This window comes from Culex quinquefasciatus, chromosome 3 (genome assembly GCF_015732765.1).
Source record: "Culex quinquefasciatus strain JHB chromosome 3, VPISU_Cqui_1.0_pri_paternal, whole genome shotgun sequence".
Classification (NCBI taxonomy): Eukaryota; Metazoa; Arthropoda; class Insecta; order Diptera; family Culicidae; genus Culex; species Culex quinquefasciatus.
Window position 1 is genome coordinate 52,399,300 of NC_051863.1, and position 27,983 is coordinate 52,427,282.

The 27,983-nt window shown below is 32.7% G+C and overlaps 1 protein-coding gene across 19 annotated transcripts in view; it reads right to left on the reverse strand.

Annotated features, from left to right (window-relative positions):
* Nucleotides 1-27,983, reverse strand: part of LOC6051066 (TLD domain-containing protein 2) — a 349,738-nt gene that overhangs the window by 6,467 nt on the left and 315,288 nt on the right. For 18 of the 19 annotated variants that reach the window (XM_038263629.1, XM_038263627.1, XM_038263626.1 and 15 more), the window contains 3 exons: nt 4,973-5,094; nt 786-945; nt 554-723 (listed from right to left, as the gene is read on the reverse strand). In XM_038263629.1, coding sequence (XP_038119557.1) covers nt 554-723; nt 786-945; nt 4,973-5,094 — 452 coding nt within the window. Of the gene's footprint in view, nt 1-553; nt 724-785; nt 946-4,972; nt 5,095-16,573; nt 16,832-27,983 lie in introns of those variants that run through there. The other variant, XM_001863895.2, reaches the window with a different exon arrangement.

Sequence of the window (27,983 nt, forward strand, 5' to 3'; positions counted from 1 at the left end):
CGAAAAGCTTGCCCTCGTTTACGACATTTTCCAACTTCCGATGAAAAAAGGTGGCAGCGGTCAGAACCAAAAAAAAGCAGAAGAAATGAAATCAAGAAGTTCGTCGGATGGACCAAATGTTCGTCGATGAAGCCGAATGTGTAGAAGATCCTTTTTCGAGTTATAAAGTGGAAAGGCAACAAAAGTATTCACCTCATATCGGCTAACAGTGTTCACGAATACATTAAAATGAGATTGGGGAGTATTAACTACAATGACCAGATTATTGGATCTCCAACCAATGTGCGATTTTAGAACACTAGGATCAAGTTTGCTAATTGCCCGAGTATTGCTTTTCTTCAAAGAAAATTGCATTTGTCCTAGATACTTGAAGTTCACGTCTGTGTTAGGGAAGCGCACTTTGGTTGATAAAGATCTAATTCAGAGATTTGACGTTATCGTCGGTGTTTGAGAAGATTTTTTTTTAGTTTTGTTTTAACATCCCATTGTTTCAATAGTTAAAATACGTTGTCAGTTAGTGACAGTTTATCAGAAAACAAATAAAAATACTCACTCCCCAGCGCCGATCGCCAGGCTCTCCGGGTTGCCCTTGATGAAGTAGAGGTTCTCCCCGCTCCAGTGGAACACCTTGAAGTGGGGGTTGAATTTGTACAGCAGCGACTCGCCCGTGCCGTAAAAGTGGTCCGACACGTGCAGCGAGCAGGACGTCAGCGCGCCAAATACCTATAATCGATGGCCAAAAATTAGTTATTTGAAATTCACTCTTCAAAGCAATGACATCGTACATTGTGGTCCGTATCTTCGATGACTATCAGGATGGGGCTCTCGAGCTTGTGCATCTTCCGGTACAGCGAGTTCAGCGAGAAGCCGTGCAGGGACGTGCTGAAGACGAGCGACCACGAGTAGCCCTCGGCGCGGGCCGGCAGGTGGGCGCACAGCTTTTCACTAAGGGGAAAAAGAGGGGGGAAACAAAATGTTTAGTTGACTAGTTTAGAGTATCAGTTGAGCAAGAAGGTTTTAATCACGCAAGTTTTGTCAAATAAATTGTTATAACAGTGGAAATCAACGAAATGGATGGAAACAAGACCGAATCCTTAATCTTCCATAAGAATCACCCCTTTTACTAAATAGATAAAATTTAGTGTCGATAATTCGAAAAAATAAACTTAATTTTAGTTCAGAAAAACTTTCTAGAAGGTGAGTTTAAAAGTGAAAAATAAATAAATTATATTTATTAAAATACCACTCTTATTTCCAGTGAAAACTGCACCCACTAATTCTTAACCAGTTGAGCTCAAATTGTCAGGCTAACTTCTAGGGCCATAATACCTGAAAATGCCGGTTGATGCGCTCGAAATTAAACACTTTTGTCTTTTTCATATATCCGTGAACCACGCTACTAAGTAGCCTGTAATTTTTAACTGACGTTATCTCGTAAACTTTTGGTCCGATTTTTACTGTTAAAAATGAAAATTTTGCGAAACTTTCACATCTTTTCGATAAAATTAATTTAAAAATGTTAAAGTCATGCTTTGCTTTTGAAAATGTCCACAAATAGATAATTTTCCTAATTTTACCTTAAAGACCAAATTATATATTTTTAAAATATATTTTTAATGATCGGAAAATGATTTCATCATTTTTTAACATTGGACCAATAATTTCCGAGATATCATCAGTAGAAACTTACAAGCCAATTAAGTGACGCTTGGATACATTCATTTTTATAAATTCGAATTCTTTGTTAGACTTTATGTAACAAACTAATTGCCCGATTTTCAAAGTTTCAGAGAGAAAATTGTAGTTCTGGGTTGCTTTTCTTTCAAGAAGTATTTTTAAAAAGCAAAAATTTAAAATTTATCCCTAAAAGTAGCTTTAACATGAAAACGATAAATTTTATCAAAAAACGAAAGTAAAAAAATCCTGGTTTGGGAATTTTACTTTTAGTTAATGCTTATTTTTGTCATAAAATTATTTTTATTAGGTCCTTTTCAGTACTGGAACCTGGTTAGGACCAAGTCGTCTTATGTTTTTTTTTTTTTTTTTTTTTTTTTTTTCTAAGCTAAGAGTAATTACCGAGAATCTTGTATGTTAATGTTAGTGTCGAAAAGCTAAATTTATTTGCAATTTAATCCAGTGTATTTCTGAAGTAAATAAACTATCAAAAACAATTTAACCTTATCTTTGTTATGCACTATTTTAAACACTCATTCTTTTTAAATACCAAAAACTAATGAAAATTGGGTGCGAAAGAGAAAAAATGCCTTTTCCATTATGGAACATTAAATATTTTCAAGAGTACAAAGATTCTTAAACAACTATTTAACGAATATCTGTAATATTTAGATGCGAAAAGACATATCAATTTTGAAAAAAATCAATACCCAACTTAAAAAAAAATCTCGATTTGTCAGTCAAATTCACGACATTTTCCTGGTTTTTCCTCTGAGGTGGCCACACTGCTTCTAAAAAGATTATTTTGAACGTCATGAAGTGTTCAATTTTGTAACTTTTGCCCTTTAATTTAATAATGTATATTAGAAAGTTAAAGAAACTTAAAACTTGGCTTGAAATAAAATATTTAGAAACTTCACTAAAAATACTCAAAATAAAAAAAACAAGGTATTTTTTAATACTCAAATGCTAAATACTAAAGTTTCACAACACACCTTTTTTTTAATTCACATTTTTTTTAACACCTAAACTCCCAAGCTCGAGAAAAAGGGGGAATATCAATACAAATTCCCCCTTTTTCTCGAGCTTGGGAGTTTAGGTGTTAATTTGCGTCGTTGGTAGCGCCCAAAACGATGTTTTCAATTTTATTTTTATTTTTTTGTAAAATTCTCAAGTTTTTATAAAATACAGCATTATTAATAACACGTTATCGTGACTAATAAAACTTAAATGTTACAACAATATTTTTATTTAATTTTTAATATGAGTACAATTTTGAAGTGCAAAATAATTTATTTTTTTTTCAACAAAACCATACTTGTTTTAAAATACGCTAATTTTTGTAATTTGCAAAATGTGTATTTAACTACACGAAATTAAGAATAGATTTTTACTGAATTTTAACAATGCGTTTTTTTGTAATGATGTTTTCTTTATTATAATTTTTAAACTCAAATTTTTACGCAAATACTGTATTTTGTGAGCATTTAAGTATTGTTCACACAAAAAAAAACTGTGTTTGTGTATCACAGACATTTGAGCTTGTGCCAGAATTTTTTTTTTTAGGTTCACACAATTTAAAAAAAACTTCATTCAATTATTATTTTGTAAAGATATCAACCGAGACTTATTTCGTTAGCCTTAAAGGCATAAAAACGCAACTTCTGATGGATCACCATGACTGTAAATTGATATACCGTAAACCGGGGTGACTTTGATAGGATTTCAATTTGTTTTTGGAATATTTTCCAACAGGTAAGGTTTTTCTTAAGTTTATTATTTTTAAAACATGTACTGGGGTAGGCTTCACAAAGTCCATACACTTTTTTGAAAAAAAGTGTTTTCAATAGTGTTTAGAAAAATAGTTACGTAAAAAAATCTTAGTTAAAATTCCGGGGTGAAAAGTCATAGTTTTTCTTTTAAAAATCATATTTAAGATGTTCAAACTTTATGTGTACGTTAAATGTACCATCACTAAAGCAGCTGATATTGTTTTTAAGAAAAAAATCCATGTTTATATTTAGTTAACTAAGTTTATAAGCTTTTTAACAAAATACATACAAATTTTAGTTGAAATTGGTAAAAAGTCAGAATTTTGCTTGAAATTTGTTAAAACTAGTTTTGTTTATGAAATTATCGATTTATATTGTATTTTATACTCAATTCGAAGCACGAATCACAAGTTTTCACATTTTACATGAAACCTGTTCAACTGAAATTGCGTATAAATTTGGAGTTTTTTTTTTAATTGTGTTTCAAAAACACATATATTTATTTTTTACAAACTTATTTAACCTTCTCGTAGTGGAAAATTGTCCAAAGAATCCGAAAATGCATTCCGTTTTCCGATTCAAAATCTGGTTCATTGAGAAAATCATGACACTTTGAGAAGTTTAAAATAATGACTTTCATCAACATTTTCTTAACTATAGTTAACTAACTTTTTAAACATTTCAAAATTTTATGAAAAGTTCTATTAGAGGTACTTTGAACACTTCTCTACCACGGTCAGTATGATTCTAAGCAATTCCATACGTATTTTAATTGTGTTCTTCATTTTGCGGAAAAATCACAAACCTATCAAAGTCACCCCGGCTATCAAAGTCACCCCGTTTTACGGTATTTAAATTTTAGACAAATGCACCGACATACACAGACTTTTTTACAGACATTTTGCAAAGTAACTAAGGAAGTTGTTGTCTTCTTATTCCAAAATTTAAAAAACTTACGGACCCAACGCTGAAACAATCTGATTGTAAAAATAGTCAAACTTTGTTTAAAATAACTTCGAAGACAGTACCTTAGAGGATAAATAAAAAATCATATCGATAGTTCCCGTAGTTTTGAAGATACTAAAATCATCTTTGCTAAAATGTCTGTAACAAAATTCTTGTTGCAAAAGCTCTTGATGATGTGCACCGTTAAAACCTATTCAAACCGTTGGATACCCATATTGCAAATTATTAAAATTTGAGCATTCAAAAAAATTTTTTTTTTGTGATAAATTGGTTATATTGAAAGATAAATTCTGCGGATTTTTTTTAACAATTTCATTTTAAGAAGTAACTTTAAATGCGTTTTCGCCGATAAAGTTATCTTTATCGAACCACGGTAAGGATATTTTTAATAACCTTGGTAATTAAATTAAATTAATTAATTAATTAATCAATTAATTTAATTTAATAATTTCAAACATAAGCAACAAAAAATCAAAGATACTTTAAAGAGTAAATCTGAAAAATTAAAATGGATGTCAAAAAAGGGAATGCTCATGTTCAAATTAACCCAATCTACTCACCGGTGCTCCTCGCTGAGGATCTCCGTCTGGCCGATCAGGTCCGGGATCTGGAAGTCCTGGTCGAAGGAACTGGTCGCGAACAGGGCTGCCTTCCGGTAGTCATCCGTGCTCATAGACAGAACCTGCGAGATTTTTTTTTGTTTGGGAGAGGAAAAAACAAATCATTAGAAGCCATTCAACTTTTTCGAACTAATTGCTTTCAAAACTCTACGGATAGTTTCATTCAGGCTACTTGCTACTGAAAGTGTTTAGTTGTGAAGTTGGTTTGTCTGTTTATTTATTTTTATACATTGAATTGGTATCATTCAGTTTTGCTTCTACGGTTAACATTCGTGTGGAACAACAAAAAACAGAAGTTAGACGTCAAAGGCTAGGTGGAGAGTTGGAACAGTTTCGAAGGCGGACAAATATACAGAGTAGTACAGAGAGAGAAACAGAGATTGAAGGGGGAGGCTCTAGCCTAGCAACAATATGATGATGGGGGAGAGTTCATGAGAAGTAGTCAGAGAGTGGTGATCATGAACAGAAATGTTTGTAGTTTGCTTGGAAAGTTGCACATCGAATTCTAGAAGAGGGGGCAGCAGCGATTAGGTTTTGGCCTCTAAACAGTAAAACGCACGACTACCGAAGGTTGGGAAATTTAACATTAGCATTCCTCTAGTTGTGGGTTGCAGCAGCAGAACATACACGCACACACAAACACATTCAGCAATCGTACAATTAAACATCGAACGGGTACATCTAGTTCAGGCTGCTATTGAAAGTTTTTTTTTTGTTGTCTAAACACACAAGGCTGATGAATCTCTTCACCGTTACAGCAGCTTAAAAGGGTACTTTGTTTACATTTGTCACCGGTTGATCTCCGCGGGTGCAATTACATCAGATAACTATATCCGATTAACGTGGGTTCGAGGTTGATAACAGACCCGTTACGACCATCGGGTTGAGTAACTTTTAAATGGTACGACACATAGCAACATGGAAGAGATTTTCCCTTTCAAATAGACAGTTACAGTTAATTGTTAAAACCAGAATTTTCCATCCCACCAAATGAAAACATTCGAGATTTATGATCAGTAACCTCCAGCAGCTGTGCGAATTCCACAACAAAGTCGATAAGATTGTGCTCAGGTAGGATCAGTAAAAAAAAACTGGTTCAAATGTTTTGTGTTTACGTTGCGGTCTGGAAACAAGATGAATTCAACAAAAACTTTTCAAAAGGTCGTAACTCTGGACGAAAACAATTAGTTTGAGAAATCAAGATTGAATTTAGCTATGTTCAGCTCGTTTGGCGTGATTTATTAAACCAGCACAAGATGCTATCATTGCACGGAGAATTGTTCCAAGCAAAACAGTTCAAAACATTGCTCATCGAGCAACTAGCTTTGGCGTATGCAAATTCAACTACAAGGTATACAATTAAGGCTTATCAATTATGATGAACAATAACAGACGCGGCCGGTAAACGTGAGTTGCAGCATTCAATAAAATTATTGTTTTCAAAGTCTCCTCTGTTTACGTCTCAGCGAGGAGGCTGGCTTTATCTCGTTCTGGATCTCGGTATCGTCGTCGTAGACAAACGCAGTCAACGCGTAGTACACGAGAGATAGCCATCTTACGTTGTGTCAGGATGTGACGCGATGACGCGAGCTGTTTGAGCAGTTGCAAATATGTGGAGCGGAGGCGGATGATTTCTACTGACAAACAAAAACAATAATTACACTTGTTTTAAAGGAGGGTGGGAGGAACTCAATCAAAACAATGTAAATTTCAAATTTAAAATTAATTCAATTTTGGAGAAAAACGAAAATTAGTTCCGGAGGTCACGATGGCTCTAACGGCTTTTTGAAAACTCACCCCAGAAATAGTCTAGTAGTCCGATTACAACAGCTTCCATTTTTGACAGGACTGGTGGCGTGACTTTGCCGAGGGGCGAATGGATCGCTGCGCCACCACTCCTGTCAAAAAATGTTAATTATAGCGATTGGACTACTATACCAATACCCGTAAAACAACAGGGGTTCCTCGGTTTGTTTTTGTTTTGCCTTTTTTTGAGTGGAGAGCTGTGGGATGAGGTGTCAATTTGATTAGCTTCATTTCATGCATGTGAAAAATTTGCTCTTGTTTTTGAATGAACTTTTACGTCGTAGGCGTCGTGTGATTTTGTATGCGAAAAAAAAAACGGGTGGGTCAATGTTATGTAATTTATTAAGAAGACAGACATGAAAAACATTTTGCCAGTCCAGTATTTCGATAACCCGAGCAGACGGAAATAACTTGGGAATAACATTTTTTGAAATTTGAAAATACTAGGCTTATAACATTTTATGTTATTCGTCGTTATGAATATTTTGTTATTGGATTGTTATTGAGCAATTCCAGCTCAAATCAGGAATTTTTCTGGTACTTTTGTACCCGACCCTCTCCGATTTCAATGAAACTTTGTAGACATGTTATCCTAGGCCTATATAAGCCATTTTTGTGTATATGGAGCCAATAGTACTCGAAAACAACATTTGAGAAGGGCGTAAGATATTTACATATTTTTGTATTTTGTAATTTAAAAATTACTGTATCTCGAAGCCGTTGCGTCGTATCAAAAAGTGGTCAAAGACAATCTTGTAGGAAATTGGACGGGCAAAGACAAACTTATGGGAAATTGGACGAGCTTTCCGGTAAAAATATTTACGAGACTGAAAAACCAAGTCTGTCATATAGAATTTGCCAAAAACCACCAAAAAACCCGTTTTTTCAACATTTTTATTTTTAAAACCGCTGTATCTTCCCAAGAATTGGACATAGGACAATGGTCAATATGGAGACTTTTATGTAAAATTGTCTGGAGAATCGATTGCCACTATCGGTTTTTAAAAATTTTGACGTTTAGACCACTTTTCAAAAAAACTGTTTTAGTAAATGATTTTTGTATTTTTTTAGGAGTGACATACCATCCTGCATTTTTCGTCAGTCTTTTGTTAACATTTTAGGCTATTCCTTCAAAAATTTTGAACGAAAAAAAATCGTGACATCACCTTTAAATTTAAGTTTTAGACTTAAAAATCAAAAAATCTCATAGATGTGACGTGTATTTTTGTTTCAGTGTATTTTTTTCAGAAAGCCCGTCCAATTTCCTACAAGTTTGTTTTTGACCCCTTTTTGATACGACGCAACGGCTTCGAGATACAGTAATTTTTAAATTACAAAATACAACAATATGTAAATATCTTACGCCCTTCTCAAATGTTGTTTTCGAGTACTATTGGCTCCATATACACAAAAATGGCTTATATAGGCCTAGGATAACATGTCTACAAAGTTTCATTGAAATCGGAGAGGGTCGGGTACAAAAGTACCAGAAAATTCCTGATTTGAGCTGGAATTGCTCTATTGTAATAACAGACTACTAACATTTTTAGTTATTCTTCGAACAAATCTTTGTTATAATTTTTTGGTATTTTAACAACTAATCCGATCATCCCAATAGAAGTTAGAGGTATTTTTCCATAACAAAAAATGTTATTCCAAAGTAGTTTTGGCTTTCAACCAAAATCAGACCAATAACAAATTTTGTTATGATAACATAAACTGTTATTAAACCCTTAAGCAAAAATGGATTTTTCAAGAAGATTTCATAACATTTTCTGTTATTTTAACAGTATTTGTTATTGAAATGGCATGAATTTTGTTATAACAGTCTGCCCGGGAAAGAACTTTGTCCTAAGGCTCTGTCTACAGCTTCAATTGAAAATTTTGCGAACACTGGACATGAAAGCCACTTCGTCTGGCCACAACTGGCAATCCCAAAGAAAATGATTGAATTTTTAATAGAATAGAATAAAGTTTAAATGCTTTGTGCCAAGTGCTTTGTCATAATGGTCATGTGTAACATAACCTCCTGCACCTTTTTTCCGAAATTCGATTGTGTCCAATAGTTGAAAGATACATAATTGTATTATTTTATTGATAAGCAAACTAATAAAAAAGAAATGTGGAGGGTTAAACGAGGGAAAATCAATGATTTTACAATCCAGTCTTCTGTTTCAAGCACCTAAGTCATTTTTTCTAATAACTTGCTTTTGCAAACCAAGTTCAAAAAGATTGATCTGTAAAGCATTGTGAGCACTTTGGTTTGGTTTGTGTAACTTTTCATAGTCTATTGATGTTTTGGATAAAAGTGACTTAAGTTATTGAAAATAAATATTCAAGTTATAAAAGTTTGCACGATATGTCTTTAAATTGATTAATTTTCTCGATTGCCTTTACATTTCAAAGCATTTTTAACATACAGTATGTAAAAAAAGGTATTTACACCCCTTGGGCACTATGCACATTTTGTGATGAAACATGTAAAAAATTTAAAGTTTGACAGGAACCTAGTACTACGTTTTGTTCAAAAACTCATGCCAAACATGTTGCTACAAAAAGCTCATGAAAATATGATTTCTATAAAAAGTTATATAACAAATACTATTACGAAAATAAAAAGGTGCAAAAAGTTTGTACACCTTTCGAAAAATTAACATAAATAATGTTATTTGTTGACAAATCACCATAAATCCAGTCTCCCAACTCCAAATAGGCATCCTTGACTGATTAAAAGAATTTGGATTGAATATAAAGTTTACTAACTACTTAGTATAAAAGTTTATATAACTCTGGAAATTCTATATAAAACTTATCTAAACTTAATTTTGCAAACTTTTAATTCAACTAAATGTCAATATATTACCATATAATTGCTAAATAAACATTTTGGAGTGGGTATAACACCGTTTTGGGGTATTTGTATCGATAGAATAGATTTTCGTTGGTTTGTACCAACCCGGAATTACGTCGTAGGAAAATCCGCCGGCATCCGAACCGGTCCACGATTCACAAGTCAACCTATGTGGAATCGGAAAGGGCATAAAATTTCCGATCTTTTGATACCCAAACATCTAGGTTTTCTTTAAAACCTACGTTTTTAAATACCTGGGCAAAAAGTAAGTTTGATCCACGAGAACAAAAATTACGAAATTCCATACATTTTTGGCAGCTTGCTCAAACGAAACCATAATAACGTTTTTGCTTAGGTATTTAAAAACGTGGGTTTTAAAGAAAACCTAGATGTTTGGGTATCAAAAGATCGGAAATTTTATGCCCTTTCCGATTCCACATAGGTTGACTTGTGAACCGTGGACCGGTTCGGATGCCGGCGGATTTTCCTACGACGTAATTCCGGGTTGGTACGAAATTCCAACGAAAAATCTATTCTATCGATACAAATACCCCCAAAACGGTGTTATACCCACTCCAAAATGTTTATTTAGCAATTATATGGTAATATATTGACATTTAGTTGAATTAAAAGTTTGCAAAATTAAGTTTAGATAAGTTTCCTATAGAATTTCCAGAGTTATATAAACTTTTATACTAAGTAGTTAGTAAACTTTATATTCAATCCAAATTATTTTTTTAATCAGTCAAGGATGCCTATTTGGAGTTGGGAGACTGGATTTATGGTGATTTGTCAACAAATAACATTATTTATGTTAATTTTTCGAAAGGTGTACAAACTTTTTTTGCACCTTTTTATTTTCGTAATAGTATTTGTTATATAACTATTTATAGAAATCATCTTTTCATGAGCTTTTTGTAGCAAAATGTTTGGCATGAGTTTCTGAACAAAACGTAGTACTAGGTTCCTGTCAAACTTTAAATTTTTTACATGTTTCATCACAAAATGTGCATAGTGCCCAAGGGGTGTAAATACTTTTTTTACATACTGTATATTGACCTGAGAAATTTGAATTATTTTTTTTATTTTGATTTAATTTTTTTTGTATACTCACATTGGATTCTTAAAATAAAGAATTAAAAATGGTCCTTAAACATTAATAAAACTATTACTTTTTTTTCAGTGCCATATTGATCATGTTTGTAAAACAAATACGTACGTTTTTCTTAACAACTATCATTTTATGTAGCCTATTTTGTGTTATTTTTTTGCATAGATAATCATCTTTAAGATGTTTGGACTCGATTTATAATATTTAGAATTTTATAAAATTCTAATGAAACTAATGATTGCAAATGCAAAACCACTGGACAAGTGTATAATTTATTTTAAAACACTTTTTTCATTCAAATGTTGAAACCAAGCTGGTAATTTCAATTTAAATACTTTTTGTTGGCATTATTTTCCGGGGAAAATGTATCTTTTGACAACAAAAAAATAGTTCATTAAAAATTAAGGAACATAAGCTATAGTTTAATTATAATTAAAATATAAATATTTATCAGTCTCATGCATTTGTAAATAAAATAAACTTATTTAATATATTTTTCTTTTTTTCAAATCAAAACATTAAAAACTTTGAAAATAGAAAAGTTATGTTTCTTTAAAAAAACAAAAATATAATAATAACAGAACAGTCGCATCAAAAAGTTGCATCAATTTTCCAAGCTTAACATTTCTAAACCACGATCCGTAGGTCACGTTCTGATGTAACGTTAAAGTTACAAAGCTGATACTGCCAGTGAGCACTTATTTTAAGCTTCATTGACATAACACTAAAAGCTCAGCAATTAATGCCTACATATCACCGTTGGAATGATTTCCCACAGCCAAGATTTGCGTCACTGTTGAGCAATTTTGGCATGATCTGCCCATCACTGCTCAGCTCACCCACAACTACGCGATCGAGATTAGCCACAGATTGTTCCAGCTAATTACGCCTGCAACGGATGTAGTAACAATTTTATATAGATTTTTGCTCACGGGACAATCCAGAACGTTCCAGAACAGCTGGTGATGATCTTGCAGCACGTGCAGGATATTTCAACTCGAGTGACCAATGAATATCCAATTAAGGTGGGCCATCACCTGCCAAAACTAACAGGTCTAGACAGGTGTGCACCCACAGCAAATGTCGAGTCGAGCTCAACTTGCAAATCAAGCTGTGACGGGTCGCATTAGAAAAGGGGATTTAGAGGGTAGACTCTACCCAGTGGTCAGCTGATAGGGGATGCTACTACCCGAGCAGACGGAAATAACATGGAAATAACATTTTTTGATATTTGAAAATACTAGGCCAACAACATTTTATGTTATTTATAGCATGTTATATGTTATTCGTGATTTTTTTGATGTTGGATTGTTATTGTAATAACAGACTAATAACATTTTGAGTTATTCTTCGAACACATCTCTGTTATTATTTTTTGTTTTTTTTTTTTTTAACAATTAATCCTATCATCCCAATAACAATTTGGGTCATTCCCCCTGCAATTCCGAGAATTTCAAACAGTGTCTGCGCATATGAATGAGTGGTGTGTGGGTACAAGTTTGTAAATAAATCACTTCAATATTGGTGTACCCACCAACAGTACCGAGAGGTTTATTCTTGGCTTGATTTACAACTGACATGTTTTGACAGGGTTTACAGTAGGGCGTTGTGCACAGTGACGAACCAGCCCCCTGCTGCCCTCTCCAGAAGTTGCCATATCAGACAATCTGTTCACAGAAATGCACGGAGAATTTCACCTCGTAACAGTTTGTCATTAAAGCTTTTGTAGTTTTTAACTTAATTTCAATTCAATTGAAAGCATTTTACACAAGTTCTATGAAACCAAATAAGTTTTTGTGTCTATCTTGAATGGTTAACATAATCTTATTCACCAAAAATGTTTTTTATTTGTTGTCGTTTAAAAAAACGTATCAATTAAAAACATAAATTTTCAGAGATTTACCCTGCTTTTTGATAGTTTCAAATCATCAAATCTTTTACTCTTAATACCATTAAAAAATCTTAACTTCAAATTTTACGAAACGAAGGTAATTTTATTCACTTATTTATTTTTATTTGGTCATTTTAAGTGCAGAGACTAGGTTTAACATTTCTGGGAATGTTATATTCTGGCGAATGGACTCCAAGGGAATAAAGGGGAATTGGATGTAGCAAACTGCTCATCCCGCTTAGACTCATTTTTCTGTTGATGAATGTTTGCTAATTAAAAAATAGTTACGTTAGATGTTGTTAAAAAAAACTGACCTTTTCATAATCTTGAAGAAAACAAAAGACATCTAAATTAAACAAAAGGGGATTTATGAACATTCTGAATAAAGTTTTAAGTTAACCCTTAAAGTTTATTGAAATAATCAGATAAGACCATTGTTATTTTATTCCCCCCTTCAAAAATTTCTCAAGAAAGCAGAAAGAAAAAAATAAATAGCCAAAAATTTTAAATTTTGTTGAAAAAAAATTCTACTATTGATTATAATTTATTATAAATACATAGTAAAACGTTTATTTTTATATATGTAAAATATAAATAAAGGAAACTAATGTAATATATATGTAAAGGGCTCTTTTGGAAATCTCAGAACCCCCATTCACCCCTCGTGGACAATTTCCATACAAAACAAAAATTTTTAGCATGGAGCATGGACAATCGCTGAATCACCTGATCACGAATCCGAGGTCCGTTTGTTGATACCTCGTGACGGAATTTAGAACATGTCATTTTAAGGGAAATTTGATGTTCCTTTCGATTCTCATTAAGGGGTTACATACATGTAGAAAATAAAATAAAAACATATTACAGAATATTCACTAAATCCACTACAAAGATGATTTTCAATCACTCCTGAAAGTTTCATGAAGATATTTCGTGACTAAACTGAGTAAGAGACGATTTAAGTTCACAATTCTGCCATGCGCAAAGCGAACTGTCAAACTGTGTGAACGTTTTTCTCTAAACACCGAGTTGCTTTACGGGTGCCACGATATCTCGAGATGAGATGGACCAAATTGGCTGAAATTTTGGGTGAAGACTCCCAAGACATATCCAGTGTGCATGAGGAAACCCGATTTTGAATTTTTGCTTTTTAAAAAAATACAAAAATCAAAAACTATCAATTTTTTATAAGAGAAATATAAAATCATTTTTATCTTTTTTTAAAAATTTGTTTTTGAAAATCGGCTTTCGTCATGCACACAGGACCGGTTTAACGAGTCTTCACCAAAATTTTGAGCCGATTTGGTCAAAGCAGTGTTGAGATATTGTGGCACCCGTTTTTTTAAACTGCTAACTTCAAATAGCTATTTCTCAGCAACGATGCAACCAAATGTCTTCAAAATTATTTTGTTAGCAGATGAAAATGTATATTTCAATACCCTGAAAACAGATCTAGAAAACGTTAAAATTTGTGCTCATACCAACCTCTGACATTTTTGCCGATTTACATGTATGTAACCCCTTAACCCTTCTGGTCATTTTTCATTTAGAACAAAATTTTTCATTTTAAAATTTCGTGTTTTTTTTCTAACTTTGCAGGATTACATTTTAGAGTGCAACACGGTTCTTCAAAGTTGTAGAGCAGAAAATTACAAAAAACATTGATAAGGGGTTTGCTTATAAACATCACGAGTTATCGCGATGTTTCGAAAAAAAAAGTTTTGAAATATTATGTTAAATTTTATGTATTTTTATCTCAAGAAGCTATTAGACTTTCACAAACAAGCAAACCCGCACTTTTCATGTTTGACAGCTTGCCTCTCTCAAACACTCTCAAACAAAGCAAAATGTATGCAGGCCAAACAAACGTAGGGCAAACTGTCAGAAAGTGCGAGATTGTTTGCTTTTTTTTTGTCAAAGTCTCCGTAAAATGTTCATACAATTATGAGAATGGTTTTTTTGACTTTTCCCGAAAAGAATATTTTTGTTTTCCAATGGTTAAAAAATATTCAAAAATGTTGCTTGGATAAAAATAAGGAAAGAATCATTAAAGAAAAGAATTCAATTCTTTTTTAGAATAATAAGGCCGTTGCAAATATTTTTCAAAGTTTATGTCGCCCCCCCCCCCCCCACCCCGCTTCTTCAAAATTTGTCCGAAAAATGAGGGGGCAAAAAATTTTTTTTCAAAGAACTTCAAAATTTTAATGAAAATAGAAGTGAAATCAAATGAAAACAATCTAAAATGCATGTTTTTTGCATTGATAATCATATTCAGCATGTTTGGGCTGCATTAAACATATTTTGAATTTTTATGAAATTTAATGCACAGCACCGCAAAAACTTTTTTTTTCGCAAAAAAATAAATTTTCGTCAATACTTAGGCCGTTGCAAATATTTTTTGAAGTTTCGACTCTGGTCGGTGTCGGGGGCAAAAATTAAAAAAAATATAAAAATTTAAATTACAAGCCATGGTCTCTACATTTGAATGAAAAAAGTGTTTTAAAATGTATTTTACACCTGCCCAGTTGTGTTGCAATCCTGAGTGTTAAAAATATGCAAGTATTGAAGAAATTTTTTTTTTCGCCGAAAAAAAAATTTTTGCGGTGCTGTACATTGGATTTTCACAAAAATTGAAAATATTTTTTATCGATCCCAGACATGTTAAATATGATTTTGAATGCAGGAAAATGCATTTCTAATTGTTTTCAGTTGGTTAGATTTCTATTTCCTTTAAAATTTAGAAGTTTTTTGAAAACATTTTTTTTTTTGAAAAATATTTGCAACGGCCTTAGGCATTTTGGAAACTTGTGATTGCAAAACAACTGGACAGGAGTATAATGCATTTTAAAACACTTTTTCATTTAAATGTTGAAACCATGGCTCGCAAATTCAATTTTTAACTTTTTTATTTTTTTACAATGTTTGGCAAACGATAATAACTGCAGGTTGTTAAAAAGCCAAACAAAACAAAAACTGAACAAGAAAAATGCAACTTTAAGTAGGGTTAATTTACCCATTTTAATCGCTCTAAGCCGTTCGACCAGTTCTAATCACTTTTGCCGTTTTCCGCTATTAAATCAACATTTTCAGATGTTTCAACAATGGAGAGTTGCTTGCTCACTTTTATTTGAGCTATTTATTACTTTGGAACAGTTGAAAACACTTTATGAAAGCTGTAATTCATGATCAAAGTGCTGATAAGCCGATAATAGAAATAGGCTGAAAAAGGGTATGTCCTGATAGGCCGATAATAGAAATAGGCTGAAAGGGTATATCCCCTATATTTTAGAATAAAAGTAATTCAACATGATTTCTTGAACACAACAAAATTAAATAAAACGAAGAAGTGGAAAGAAGTGAGTTAAGCATTTCACAATTAAAAAAATCGATAAAGAGATGCAACCCTGCATTGTTACACCATTATAGACACCCTTGGTCAGCAATGCGTTTTCCCAGTGGTTTGCATTATAGAAAGCGCAGTTCTCACCAACTTTGGCGGTCAGTTCGAAGGTTTGCACAGACAGATCACACCAGCAGTGCAGTGATGAAGCACGTTGATTTCCATTGTAACGTGATAAACGCAAATTTATAGTCAAAACCTGTCACGTTCTCGCCTTACGTGGCAGCTCGATAATTTTCCAGAATTGGCCCCTTTTTACAGAGAAGCAACAATACGAGACCCTTCAAAATTACATCCCAAATGATACAGTTTCGCTCCTAGTGCACGAACAATAGAGCGCGCTCCATTACAATTACCGCACACAATTGTACTCTCCGGACCAAATTACACACATCGCGCGGACGAGATTCCCAGAGTGGTCGCCGCAAACAAAGCAGCTTCCCTGCCCACCCCCCAAAAAGAACCAAAACCTTAATAATAACCTGTCTGCTGGCGAACGTTGGCGCACTGATCAGCTCGCACATCTTGCCGCCGCTGATTCTGGAGCAACTTTTCGACTTTGATTACTTCCGGAACTGCAGCAAGCCTTGAACCTTCCCGTCCTGTTTCAGGTCGTGACTGGCAACAAAACACACCACGACCGCGACGACGACCAACTACGCGTCGTTTCTTGCAATATCCAAATCACGAAATCACAAGGGAGGGAAAACTTGTCCGAGAGTTAGCAAAAACACTTGCACGCCGTTGAAAGTCTCACGTTCGACTGAACTCAGCTCGCAGCTTTCGGTGGGAGCTTTAGGTAGATCTCTCCCTCCCTCTCTCTCTCTCTCTCTCGCAACCAAGAGTGGATTTCCGTGAGCTTTGTCGTGGCGAAATGGACGCAGCATCCCTACCCGAGCAGACGGAAATAACTTGGGAATAACATTTTTTGATATTTGAAAATACTAGGCCAATAACATTTTATGTTATTTATTACAAGATTTGTTGTTCGTCGTTATGTTTTTTTTTCGTTATTGGATTGTTATTGTAATAACAGACTAATAACATTTTTAGTTATTTTTCAAACAAATCTTTGTTATTATTTTTTGTTATTTTAACAACTAATCCGATCATCCCAATAACAGTTGGAGGTATTCTTCCATATCAAAAATTTTTATTCCAAAGTTGTTTTGGCTTTCAACCAATAGCAGACCAATAACTAATTTTGTTATGCTAACATTAACTGTTATTAAACTCTTATGCAAAAATGGATTTTGCAAGAAGATTCCATAACATTTTCTGTTATTTTAACAGTATTTGTTATTGAAATAGCATGAATTTAGTCATTACCGTCTGCCCGGGTACGGCAGTCAAATCAGAGTTGAGATAAAGGTGCAAACTGAGAGAGAATAAGCTACGCGGAGAGTTGAGTCAGGTGAGGGGTCCTGCAATGGTTGAATTGGCTAGTTTGAACTTTTGTGGAAATCGAAAGATTTAAATTGAAATCTAATTTTGTTTTTGTTACCATCTAACAAAATTCACCACAAATTTGTCAAAATCTTGGAAAAATTGTTGATTTAAAACCCTCTGACTCAGAGCATTCAAACTATTATATTTCACAACGGGTTATCAGATTAAACGTGATTCATTCTAGTAATGCAATTAATTCTGTTTAAAATGCAGCTCTGCTATTGAGCCATGATTATGAAACAGAATGTTGCTTTCTGGTGACGGCACTTGTGCGTATTTGTTGGTGGCATTTCATGAAATTTGTATTTTTATATTTTCATTAGGCTGACTCTTTCTAAAGGCTTCACTAGAACCAAGAAGGACAACTTGCATCATTGGTTCGCCCATACAAGTCTCCCTACTAATTTGACAGCTGCTCTCGGGAGAGGATTTTCTGATCGATTTGGTGTCTTCAGCAAAGTTGTAGGTCCAGAAAATGAGCTACAATCTAAAAAAAAACCTAATTTTTAAATTTTAACTATTTTTCACAAAAAGTGAAATTTCTACAAACGTGTTCTTATGAATTTTCAATCTTTTGATGTGGGCAAAAAAAGTTGATTGAATAATTCATCATTTAAAAAATAATATTTAAATTTGCACCTTGAAAATGACAAAACACAAAATCAAATGCTAAACAAAACATACATTTAAAAATTACATGCACGTTTCGATGAAATGCTCAACTTGACTTGTCAAAGCCATTGGATTTTATTGAAATTGAGTCCATTTATGTCTATTTCTGAAATCCAAATAGGTGAAAAAATTCTCTACAACTTTTTTTCAACATAAAATTTACGACTGTTTTCCAACTAGCCTGAACTTTCAATCTAGCAACTATTAGTCCAATTTTCAATGTTTGAAAATTGAAATATACCTTTCGCCCAATTTTTTTCAAGGTTTCAAAATCAAGCCTGACATTTCAAAAAGGCCAAAATCAATGTATTGATTTTGGAATTTTCGAAACATTTTTATTTGAAGGATAGGAAAATTTCGCAGAGATTTAATTTAAAAAAAATAACGTCAATAACAGGACCAAGTGTTGCCGAGATATCGTCAGTTTAAAAGTTAAGGCTACTTTGTAAATCTGTCAGATTTTCACAGTCAACAAATAAAAGGTGCATAGAATTTTCTCAGCTATCTGATTTTTTTCAGAAATGGATATGAACGATATTTCAAAAATCAAAATTGATTGCAAGTTTGATTTTGCATTTAAAAAGTGCATTTTGAAATTTTTTCAAGAGCGCATTTTCAATAAATGTATCTCCGTGAATTTATTTTGTTGCCTATTCAGTAAGCTAAAAAAATTAAAACAAAAATACAAAAATTAGAAAATATGGATTTAAAGAATTAACTTATTCTAATTATAAAAAAGAAAGAAATAAAAAACATCAAAAATTCAAAAATATCTGTTAATTAAAATAAGCATTCAAAATACAAATGATTATTTAAAACTGCATCAATAACTCACAAACGAGAAAAATGAATATGAAACTTTAGTGAAAACATGTACAGTGAAAAGAGTTACATTTTTTATTTATGAGACAACATTATCTTATAATTTCTGTTTTTATATTTTTGATATGTGCTAAATAGATTTTGTTATGCGTAGTTTATATTCCACACAAAAAAATAATTAAATTGCATAAAAAATGAGATACTAAACAACCCAAAACATTATAAAAAATGCATTATTTTGAAAAGTGGAAAAAAATTATGATAGAATATAACCTCATTTTTGATGACCTCAACAAATTAAAAAACACATCCAAAATGTTAATTTGAACATTTTTAGACGTGAAATTACCTTGATTTTTTAGCTGTGTTTATGTTTGTTAAATTTTTAAGCATATTTAGCCGATGCAAACATTTTTCAAAGTTTTTGTACCTCGGCTGTGGCCGGGGTTGAGGGATGGGCAAAAAAAATATAAATATTGAAGTCGTAGTTTCAACATTTGCACGGAAAAAAATGCATTTTACACTAGTTCAGTTGTTTTGCAATCATGAGTTTAAAAAAAAATTAAGATTGGACGAAAACAAAAATTTTAGCGCAAAAAAATAAAATAAAATAAATTAACCCAAACATGCTTAAAATGATTCTAAACGCAGGGGAATGCATTTTAAATTGATTTCAGCTGATTGCACTTGATTTTCTATTGAAATTTTGAAGTTTTTTGATTTTTTTTTTGGCCCCCTGATTTATCGGGTCAACCTTGAAAGGGTGGGAGACAAAAACTTCAAATAAAATTTGTACCATCCTTAAAAATTAAAACTTTAAGAGATGCCTGCTTGATGATCAAAGTCTAGGTTTAAATTATACAAAAAAAATATCACAGAATTTACAAAACCAATATTAAACGTGAGTTTTTTTTATTTAATACTTCGTTTAAAATATACTTTACTGGAAAGAACCCAAGGTTGTCAATATCTTTAAGGAAAAAGTGTTATAAATCAGCAGAATTTTTTGTAAATGTCATTCTTTCTTTGATAAATATAATGCCTAGGAAATTATCAAAAACTTGTGTATTTTTAGGACTAATCAAAATTTCCAAAACTGGCATCTAATAATTAAAAAAAATAATCCAAAAAAAACAGAAAAATTTTCTTGTCTTGTCCGAAGCGGTTGAAAGTTATTTAAAACACAAAAACTTAAGTGTTTTAATCGAATTCAAAATTTGCGAATACCCTTGATCACTTCAAATATCTTGGTTCATTGATCAGAAAAGTCTTGAAATTTGATTTAGTACGTCAAATTAGTAACATTTAGAACAGGCCTGCCCAACGTCCGGGCCGCAGGCCGGATCAGGCCCGTGAAGCCATTTCATCCGGCCCCCGAAGGCTTTTCAAAATAGTTCTATGACCGGGCTGTTAAGGCTGAGATATTAAACAAATAAATTGATTGTCTGAATTCAATAATTAAGCTTGAGATCAAATTTTAACAAATTATAACAACATTCTTCATGTTTGAATTTAATTCTTTTAATTTCTATATTTAATTCTATATAAAATGGTGCAAGAAAACAAAATTATCCGTTTCGTAAAATAGTATAATTTATGAAAAAACTTGGATTGTTCTGTCTTAAAATGTACAAAAAAAACACTAAATTTAAATTTCTTTCAGTTTTAACTGTGATTACTTCAAATTATTTTTTTTTGTATATTTTTTTAAAATAAATAAGTATTCAAAAACTAATGTATTTTTCCAGAAAAACTTTTCAGTGATATTTTAAAAAAAGTTTAAAAAAGCCAATTGGGTAATTCTCTACCAACTCACACGAAATCGGGAAAAGTTGCCCCGACCCCTCTTCGATTTGCGTGAAACTTTGTCCTAAGGGGTAACTTTTGTCCCTGATCACGAATCCGAGGTCCGTTTTTTGATATCTCGTGACGGAGGGGCGGTACGACCCCTTCCATTTTTGAACATGCGAAAAAAGAGGTGTTTTTCAATAATTTGCAGCCTGAAACGGTGATGAGATAGAAATTTGGTGTCAAAGGGACTTTTATGTAAAATTAGACGCCCGATTTGATGGCGTACTCAAAATTCCGAAAAAACGTATTTTTCATCGAAAAATACACTAAAAAGTTTTAAAAATTCTCCCATTTTCCGTTACTCGACTGTTAAAAAATTTTGGAACATGTCATTTTATGGGAAATTTAATGTACTTTTCGAATCTACATTGTCCCAGAAGGGTCATTTTTTCATTTAGAACAAAAATTTTCATTTTAAAATTTCGTGTTTTTTCTAACTTTGCAGAGTTATTTTTTAGAGTGTAACAATGTTCTACAAAGTTGTAGAGCAGACAATTACAAAAATTTTGATATATAGACATAAGGGGTTTGCTTATAAACATCACGAGTTATCGCGATTTTACGAAAAAAAGTTTAGAAAAAGTTACTTTTTGCGTTTCTCTTTGTTTCGTCGTCCGTGTCTGTCGCGGGTAAAGATGAACGGCCATGATCGATGACGACCAACTTTTTCAAAACTTTTTTTCGTAAAATCGCGATAAATCGTGATGTTTATAAGCAAACCCCTTATGTCTACATATCAAAATTTTTGTAATTGTCTACTCTACAACTTTGTAGAACATTGTTACACTCTAAAAAATAACCCTGCAAAGTTAGAAAAAACACGAAATTTTAAAATGAAAAATTTTGTTCTAAATGAAAAAATGACCCTTCTGGGACAATATAGATTCGAAAAGTACATTAAATTTCCCATAAAATGACATGTTCCAAAATTTTTTACAGTCGAGTAACGGAAAATGGGAGAATTTTTAAAACTTTTTTAGTGTTTTTGTCGATGAAAAATACGTTTTTTCGGAATTCTGAGTACGCCATCAAATCGGGCGTCTAATTTTACATAAAAGTCCCTTTGACACCAAATTTCTATTTCATCACCGTTTCAGAATGCAAATTATTGAAAAACACCTCTTTTTTCGCATGTTCAAAAATGGAAGGGGTCGTACCGCCCCTCCGTCACGAGATATCAAAAAACGGACCTCGGATTCGTGATCAGGGGCAAATGTTACCCCTTAGGACAAAGTTTCACGCAAATCGAAGAGGGGTCGGGGCAACTGCTGTGTGAGTTGGCGGAGAATTACCCAATTATTCATACTGAAAATAGATCGCTGCAAATATTTAAAAAATATTAAAAAATGTCTCAAAAAGAAGTCAAGAAATAAGGGAGCAAAAAATATTTTTTCATAAACTTTGATTTTCGATGAATACCGAATTAAAAATGATTTAATATATATTTTTTAAACTTTTCAAAATTTGTGTGTGTTTAAAATCTATTTAACATATTGGAATAAAGGTGCACAACAACGCAAAAATATTGTTTTGGTAAAGGATATTCGAATCCCAATTTCGCTTGAATAAACTTTATCATGTCTCATTGATTTTTAATATTTATTGTAGTGTTGAGGAAATTAAACATAAACAAATTGCAACGACCATTGATTTTTTTTTCTAAAAAAAATATATGAAGGTTGCAATCGTCAAAAACAATAACTATACAATTTTGAACAAACACAAATTAAAAAAAAAGTCACATTAACTCCTTTTTTGAAAGTTTTCTTTGTTTTTCATTCTTAAAACCTGCTGAGCTTCCGTGGCCGTGAGTTTACGGGTTTCGCCTTGTAAGCGGAAGGTGATGGGTTCGATTCCTGTCAAGCTCGGCAAAGTCAGATCCCTTTAAAGAGTAAATATGCTCACTGGGAATACCGACCGGTAGGGGATAGGTTTCGACTAGCGGCATGCTTGATTTTCAATCCAGAGGTCGTGAGTTCGATTCTCGTACCGGGATGATGAAGTTTTTTAGGTTTTTTTTTTAATCAAGATATCTTATTTGCAACACTAATTCTTTTATTTATTTATTTTTAAAGAACCGAATCATAAAAAAATGCGTTTACTGTTTCAACTTTTATCAAATATTAGTTCCGGCCCGCCACTGCTTCAGAAAAATCAGATCTGGCCCGCAGGGCCAAAAGGTTGGGCACCGCTGGTTTATGTATTGACAATTGTCAATACATAAACCATTTTTTTATATAGCGTAGGATAATGGATTTTATTTATATTTTACTTTATGATAGCAAAACATTTTCTGATACAAAATATACTTTTTCGTAATATCGCTGCCGGTCAGCGGGTATTGAATTAGAAGCACACATAAAGAATATTCAAGTATTGGCTTGAAAAGACTTAAATGAAGGATACATTTTTTTCTATATGCCATCTTACAATCCAATTTCCGCTGATCGGGTGCGAAATTACGAGAAAGTATAAAAATAAATAAACGTTCGCCAAAGCAGTCGAAACAGAATCCGGTAACAATAATTTCAACAAACACATCGCCTAGCAATTCCATCGAAACCAATATCACTTATCTTCAGCGACTAGCGCTTAATCCGCTGACGCCACAAACTGCGTGGGAACTTTAATCAAATGCGTGTGACCACCAAACTAGAACAAACGGTTCTAGGCAAAACGCCGCTGACGTACGGTGCAAGGTAGCGCAAAATGCAATAACAACCCCTCTTTTTTTTCGCGAACATGTGATGCTGTAAAGTTGCGTGTGAATTAGATGTTTGAAGTATTACATGATTAAATTGACTTAGTATTAAATTTTAACTGAACAATAATGCACACTGTCAAAATTGTGCTAATTGTTATCAATTGTTCAGCAAAAAAAAAAACATTGTTAGTAGCCATTTTGAAAAACTTTGTTCAAGTTGAACCTAAGTTAAAAACTGATTAATCTCAACGTTCAACCAATTAATCATCTAGTTTGCACTTAACAGCGGATGACCCGGAGAAGCTGGCGCTATATTGTATGATAATTTGCTCTCGATGATAGATGCTTAGGGAGTCATCGTTCGCGCGAGCTTTGTTGAAATTTATCACTTTGCAATAACAAAAAACCAGCAGGAAACTTGGCTGGAAAATTCCCCCCTTATAGGGAAAGGAGGATGATGCACTGCGGCCGTACGCACTAATTAATCAAGTAGATCAATTCGCAAATCGATGCATCATCGAAAAAGGGCAGAGAGGAGGGTAATAAACGCATCCGCACTCATTTGGTTGCTTGAGAAGCTCGGTGCGGTGATGGATAATTAGTAGTAATTAAGAAGGAAACATGCTAGTCATGCCTGGCTGAGGGGGTTGCGAGTGTTTTTTCCTTTTTAAGTGGAAAGCTCTTAGTTGAAAAAGTGAAGCTTAATTGGTTGATTTTTGTGTAGCATTCGATCGATTTTTTGAAATGGTGCTTAAAAATTTCATTTTGATTCATAATACAAAAAATCATGAATTTTTGTTACTTAATTGAAATACAACAGAATTTCAATTTTTCAAATTTTACAATGAATAATTCTTAAACAGTTCTGCTTTTACGATCAAAATTTCTTTACGAGAAATTCGAAGCTGTAAGATAAACAAATATTTGAAAAAACTTTTGTGTTTTTTCTAGAATATTGATAAAAAATACATTTTAGATTCTTTTAAATTTTGGTAAATATTCTAAAATCTGTATTTTGAAGGGAGATTTTTTTATCGATTTAGTGTTCAGAAAATAGGTACACGGAAAATGAATTTCCGATTTTATTGTATCACGAAAATTGGAATTCCCAAAATACGTATTTTTCTTATTTTTCGAGGTTTTTTGAAGTTTAAAAAATCATTTGTAAGTAAGTACACCCAGAACTGGGCATCGGCATATGAGAGGATAAAGAGCACGATTCGGTAGTAAAATGGTACTGTGTGCGGACGGAGAGGATAAATCCCGAAATTGCCGTGAGTACTTTACTCATGGGTTCATTTTCCAAAAAAGTTCATCTATCAAAAAAAAAAAAAAAACTACCGGTACCGAGATTCGAACTACCGGTACCGAGATTCGAACCCAAGACCTTCGGCTTATTGAACCGTGCCTTTGCCGTATAGGCCACCATGGTTCGGTGACTAAGTGGTGGTCATTTGTCCATATAAGCCACTCAATTGGATGAACTCGTCAATGAACGAATGAACTCGCGAGAGGTCTTTACTCACGCAAAATAGTACTTTCCTCACGTTTATTTTCGGGAGGACTTTCCCCTCGTTCTTTAACTTTGGGTGTAACTACCTATCAATTATTTTGCTTGAGAATAGCATAGCTTCTTGGTGAATTTACATGGAGTGAAATTTTAGTGAAAATGCAAGCATTTTTAAACTACATGTACAAATATTTTTTCAAGCTTTCATAAAATTTATGTTCACTGGTCATCTGGAAACCGATTCCATCTCAGAAATAAAGGACAATTCTAATTTTGACGGCCATCATGTGAAAATTGAACCAGAAAGATTGGGCCTGCATGGTTTACAGTCTATCAGACCCGAGTTTCGTTTCCAATATAAAAAAAAAAACAATCTAATCTTGACTGTATAAAAACGCATTTATTTTACTTGTTTCAGTGATCAATAGTTTTCTCGGTTACTGATTAAAACTATTTGCAAACGATGGAAGAATTAATAATATTTCACTCTGTTTTCATAGACAAAAAATCAAAATAGAATTGTCAGTGAAACTCTCATATATTTTCGACATTGGGTCTAAGGGGAGAGATTGGGTCAAAATGCAGTAATTTGTATCTCACCACCACACCCAAAATGAGATTTTTCCAATTTCTCTAATTTTTGAGTACCTATACCAAATTAAATTTTCTAGAAAATCTGATACAAATATTTTCAGACATAGACTTTTTGGTCCAGACACCGTCAAAACGGGACTTGAAGTTTCCATATTACTTGGGCTAAATTTTTGAAACTCCAAACTATTTTAATGGCAAATTGTCCACAAAGAGGGGAGAAAGAGGTGGTGGTTTGAAGTTTTCAAAAAAGGTTTCACGTTGTGAAACACTCATGGCCCATTTTTAAACTTTAAAATTTAAATTTAAAAAATTGATCCAGAAAAATAAAAAAAAAATGATAGTAAACATTTATAATATTAAAAATAAGAAGTTTCAAAAAAGGTATTTTTTTTAATTACAAATTCGAAAAATTAAAATTTTGAAAATTTAAATAACGAAAAATGGAACAAAAATAAATTGTGAGGAGTATTTTTTTTTATCTGAAATTTTTTATTTGAAATTTTTAATAATTACAAAATTTAACAGTTTAAGTGTTAAAAATAATAAAATATTGAAAACAAATTGCACCTGCCTTAAGCAATTTGTGATACCTTTGCATATTTTTTTAAATTTACGATTAAACATATTTGTAATGAATGAGGTATTTAAATTTGAAAATTTGATAATATTAAACATAGAAAAATTTAATAATTTGATAAAAATGAAATTTATAAAAATGGAATTATAAAAAAATATAAAATAGTCAAAATTTTTAACATGAAAAGTGGGCAAAACAGTATGAAAATTGAAATAATAAGCCATTTCAGTGCTGAAAAGTAGAACTTTTCAGCATTTTTTTTAAAGTGTTGCTATTCGATTCTGTTATTTTTGGTACAGAAAAGTAGGCTTTTTCGTCGTCCAAGAAGGACAAGAAAAGTAAGTCGTTTTACGACGGAATTGCAAAAAGGGGTTTTATAATGCAATTTACACTAGTTTATTCAAGGGGAAAACCACTCTGATCAAAGTGCCCTGGGCACCATCGGGCACGTTCTGGGGCACCTTCGGGCACCTTCAGGCACCTTCAGGCACCCTCAGGCACAAGCTCAGGCACCTTTCTTTCTGAAAAAAATATGTCAAAATATCAAAGTAATCAAGTTTCTTTCTCTGACATTTTAAATATTATTGTTTCTGGTTGCGAAAATGCACTCAATTAAACTGATTTGTAACCAACAAAATGATTTATCGTGAAATCATGTTTATTATAACATTCATTTAGTTTATAGGCCAGCCATCGAAACAAATTTTGTTCAAGTGAGATGGAAAGTAGTTTATAACTTTAACCATAACTTTATAAATATTAAACCCACCTGTTTTCTAGATGTCGAAAGAAAAACTAGTTTCTTAGGATGAATTCGGTTGAAGCAAAATTTCAAAATAATCAAATCCGTCTTTGGACAAGGCTTCATATTTTCAATATGTTATAATGTATTTCAATTGTACAAAATAAAAATAAAACTATGTTCTAAATTGGTTTAAGGTGTACAAATTAGTTTTTTATGGGTCAATCGTTTCAAAGTCCAAAAAATGATCACGTATCGACAACAAAATTAAAATAGGAGATCGTTGATTTATGTACGTTTGCAGACTTTCAATGTGATTGTTGTTGAAATAGATGTAATCCCGTTGATTGAAATATTTTATAATTTGAAAAAAAAAATATGGTTTGCATTGTTCTTGTTATCTCTAATTAAACACGTTTTTAATTTTTTTATTTTTCGTTAAACTTTATTGAACTGATGGTGATTTTGTCGAAACACACGCTTTTCGGCCACGTTCGACCCCGAATTGTTCAATTCTGTAACCATCTTCGGGTCCTCGCTGAAATATTCATTAACAGAATGAGCTGGGCGGGACCACTTCTTAGTGGTTTGTTTAGAATTATTTCCTTCGGTTTTTTTCCTGGAAGAGCGAAGTATTTGATTAAATGACATTCTATAGCTTACTTAATGCTTCTTACCAAAAAAGAAGTGAGCAAACTTTGCAACATTAGAATTATTCCAGTCAATCAAAACTGAAAATTTATTCCATCCAAGCGAAACCAAAAAATCAACACTGACAGAATTGGTCAAACCTGATAAACAAACAAAGTAACATGGTTGCTATGCACCGTCCAGTTTTTTCTTGGCTTCAGGGCTCACTCGGGCACCTTCGGGCACGTTTGGGCAATTTCAGGGCACAGCCTACTCGAGGGCAATGAGCAGAGTGGTTTTCCCCTTGAGTTTATTTGTTTTGCAACTATCAGTTTTTAAAA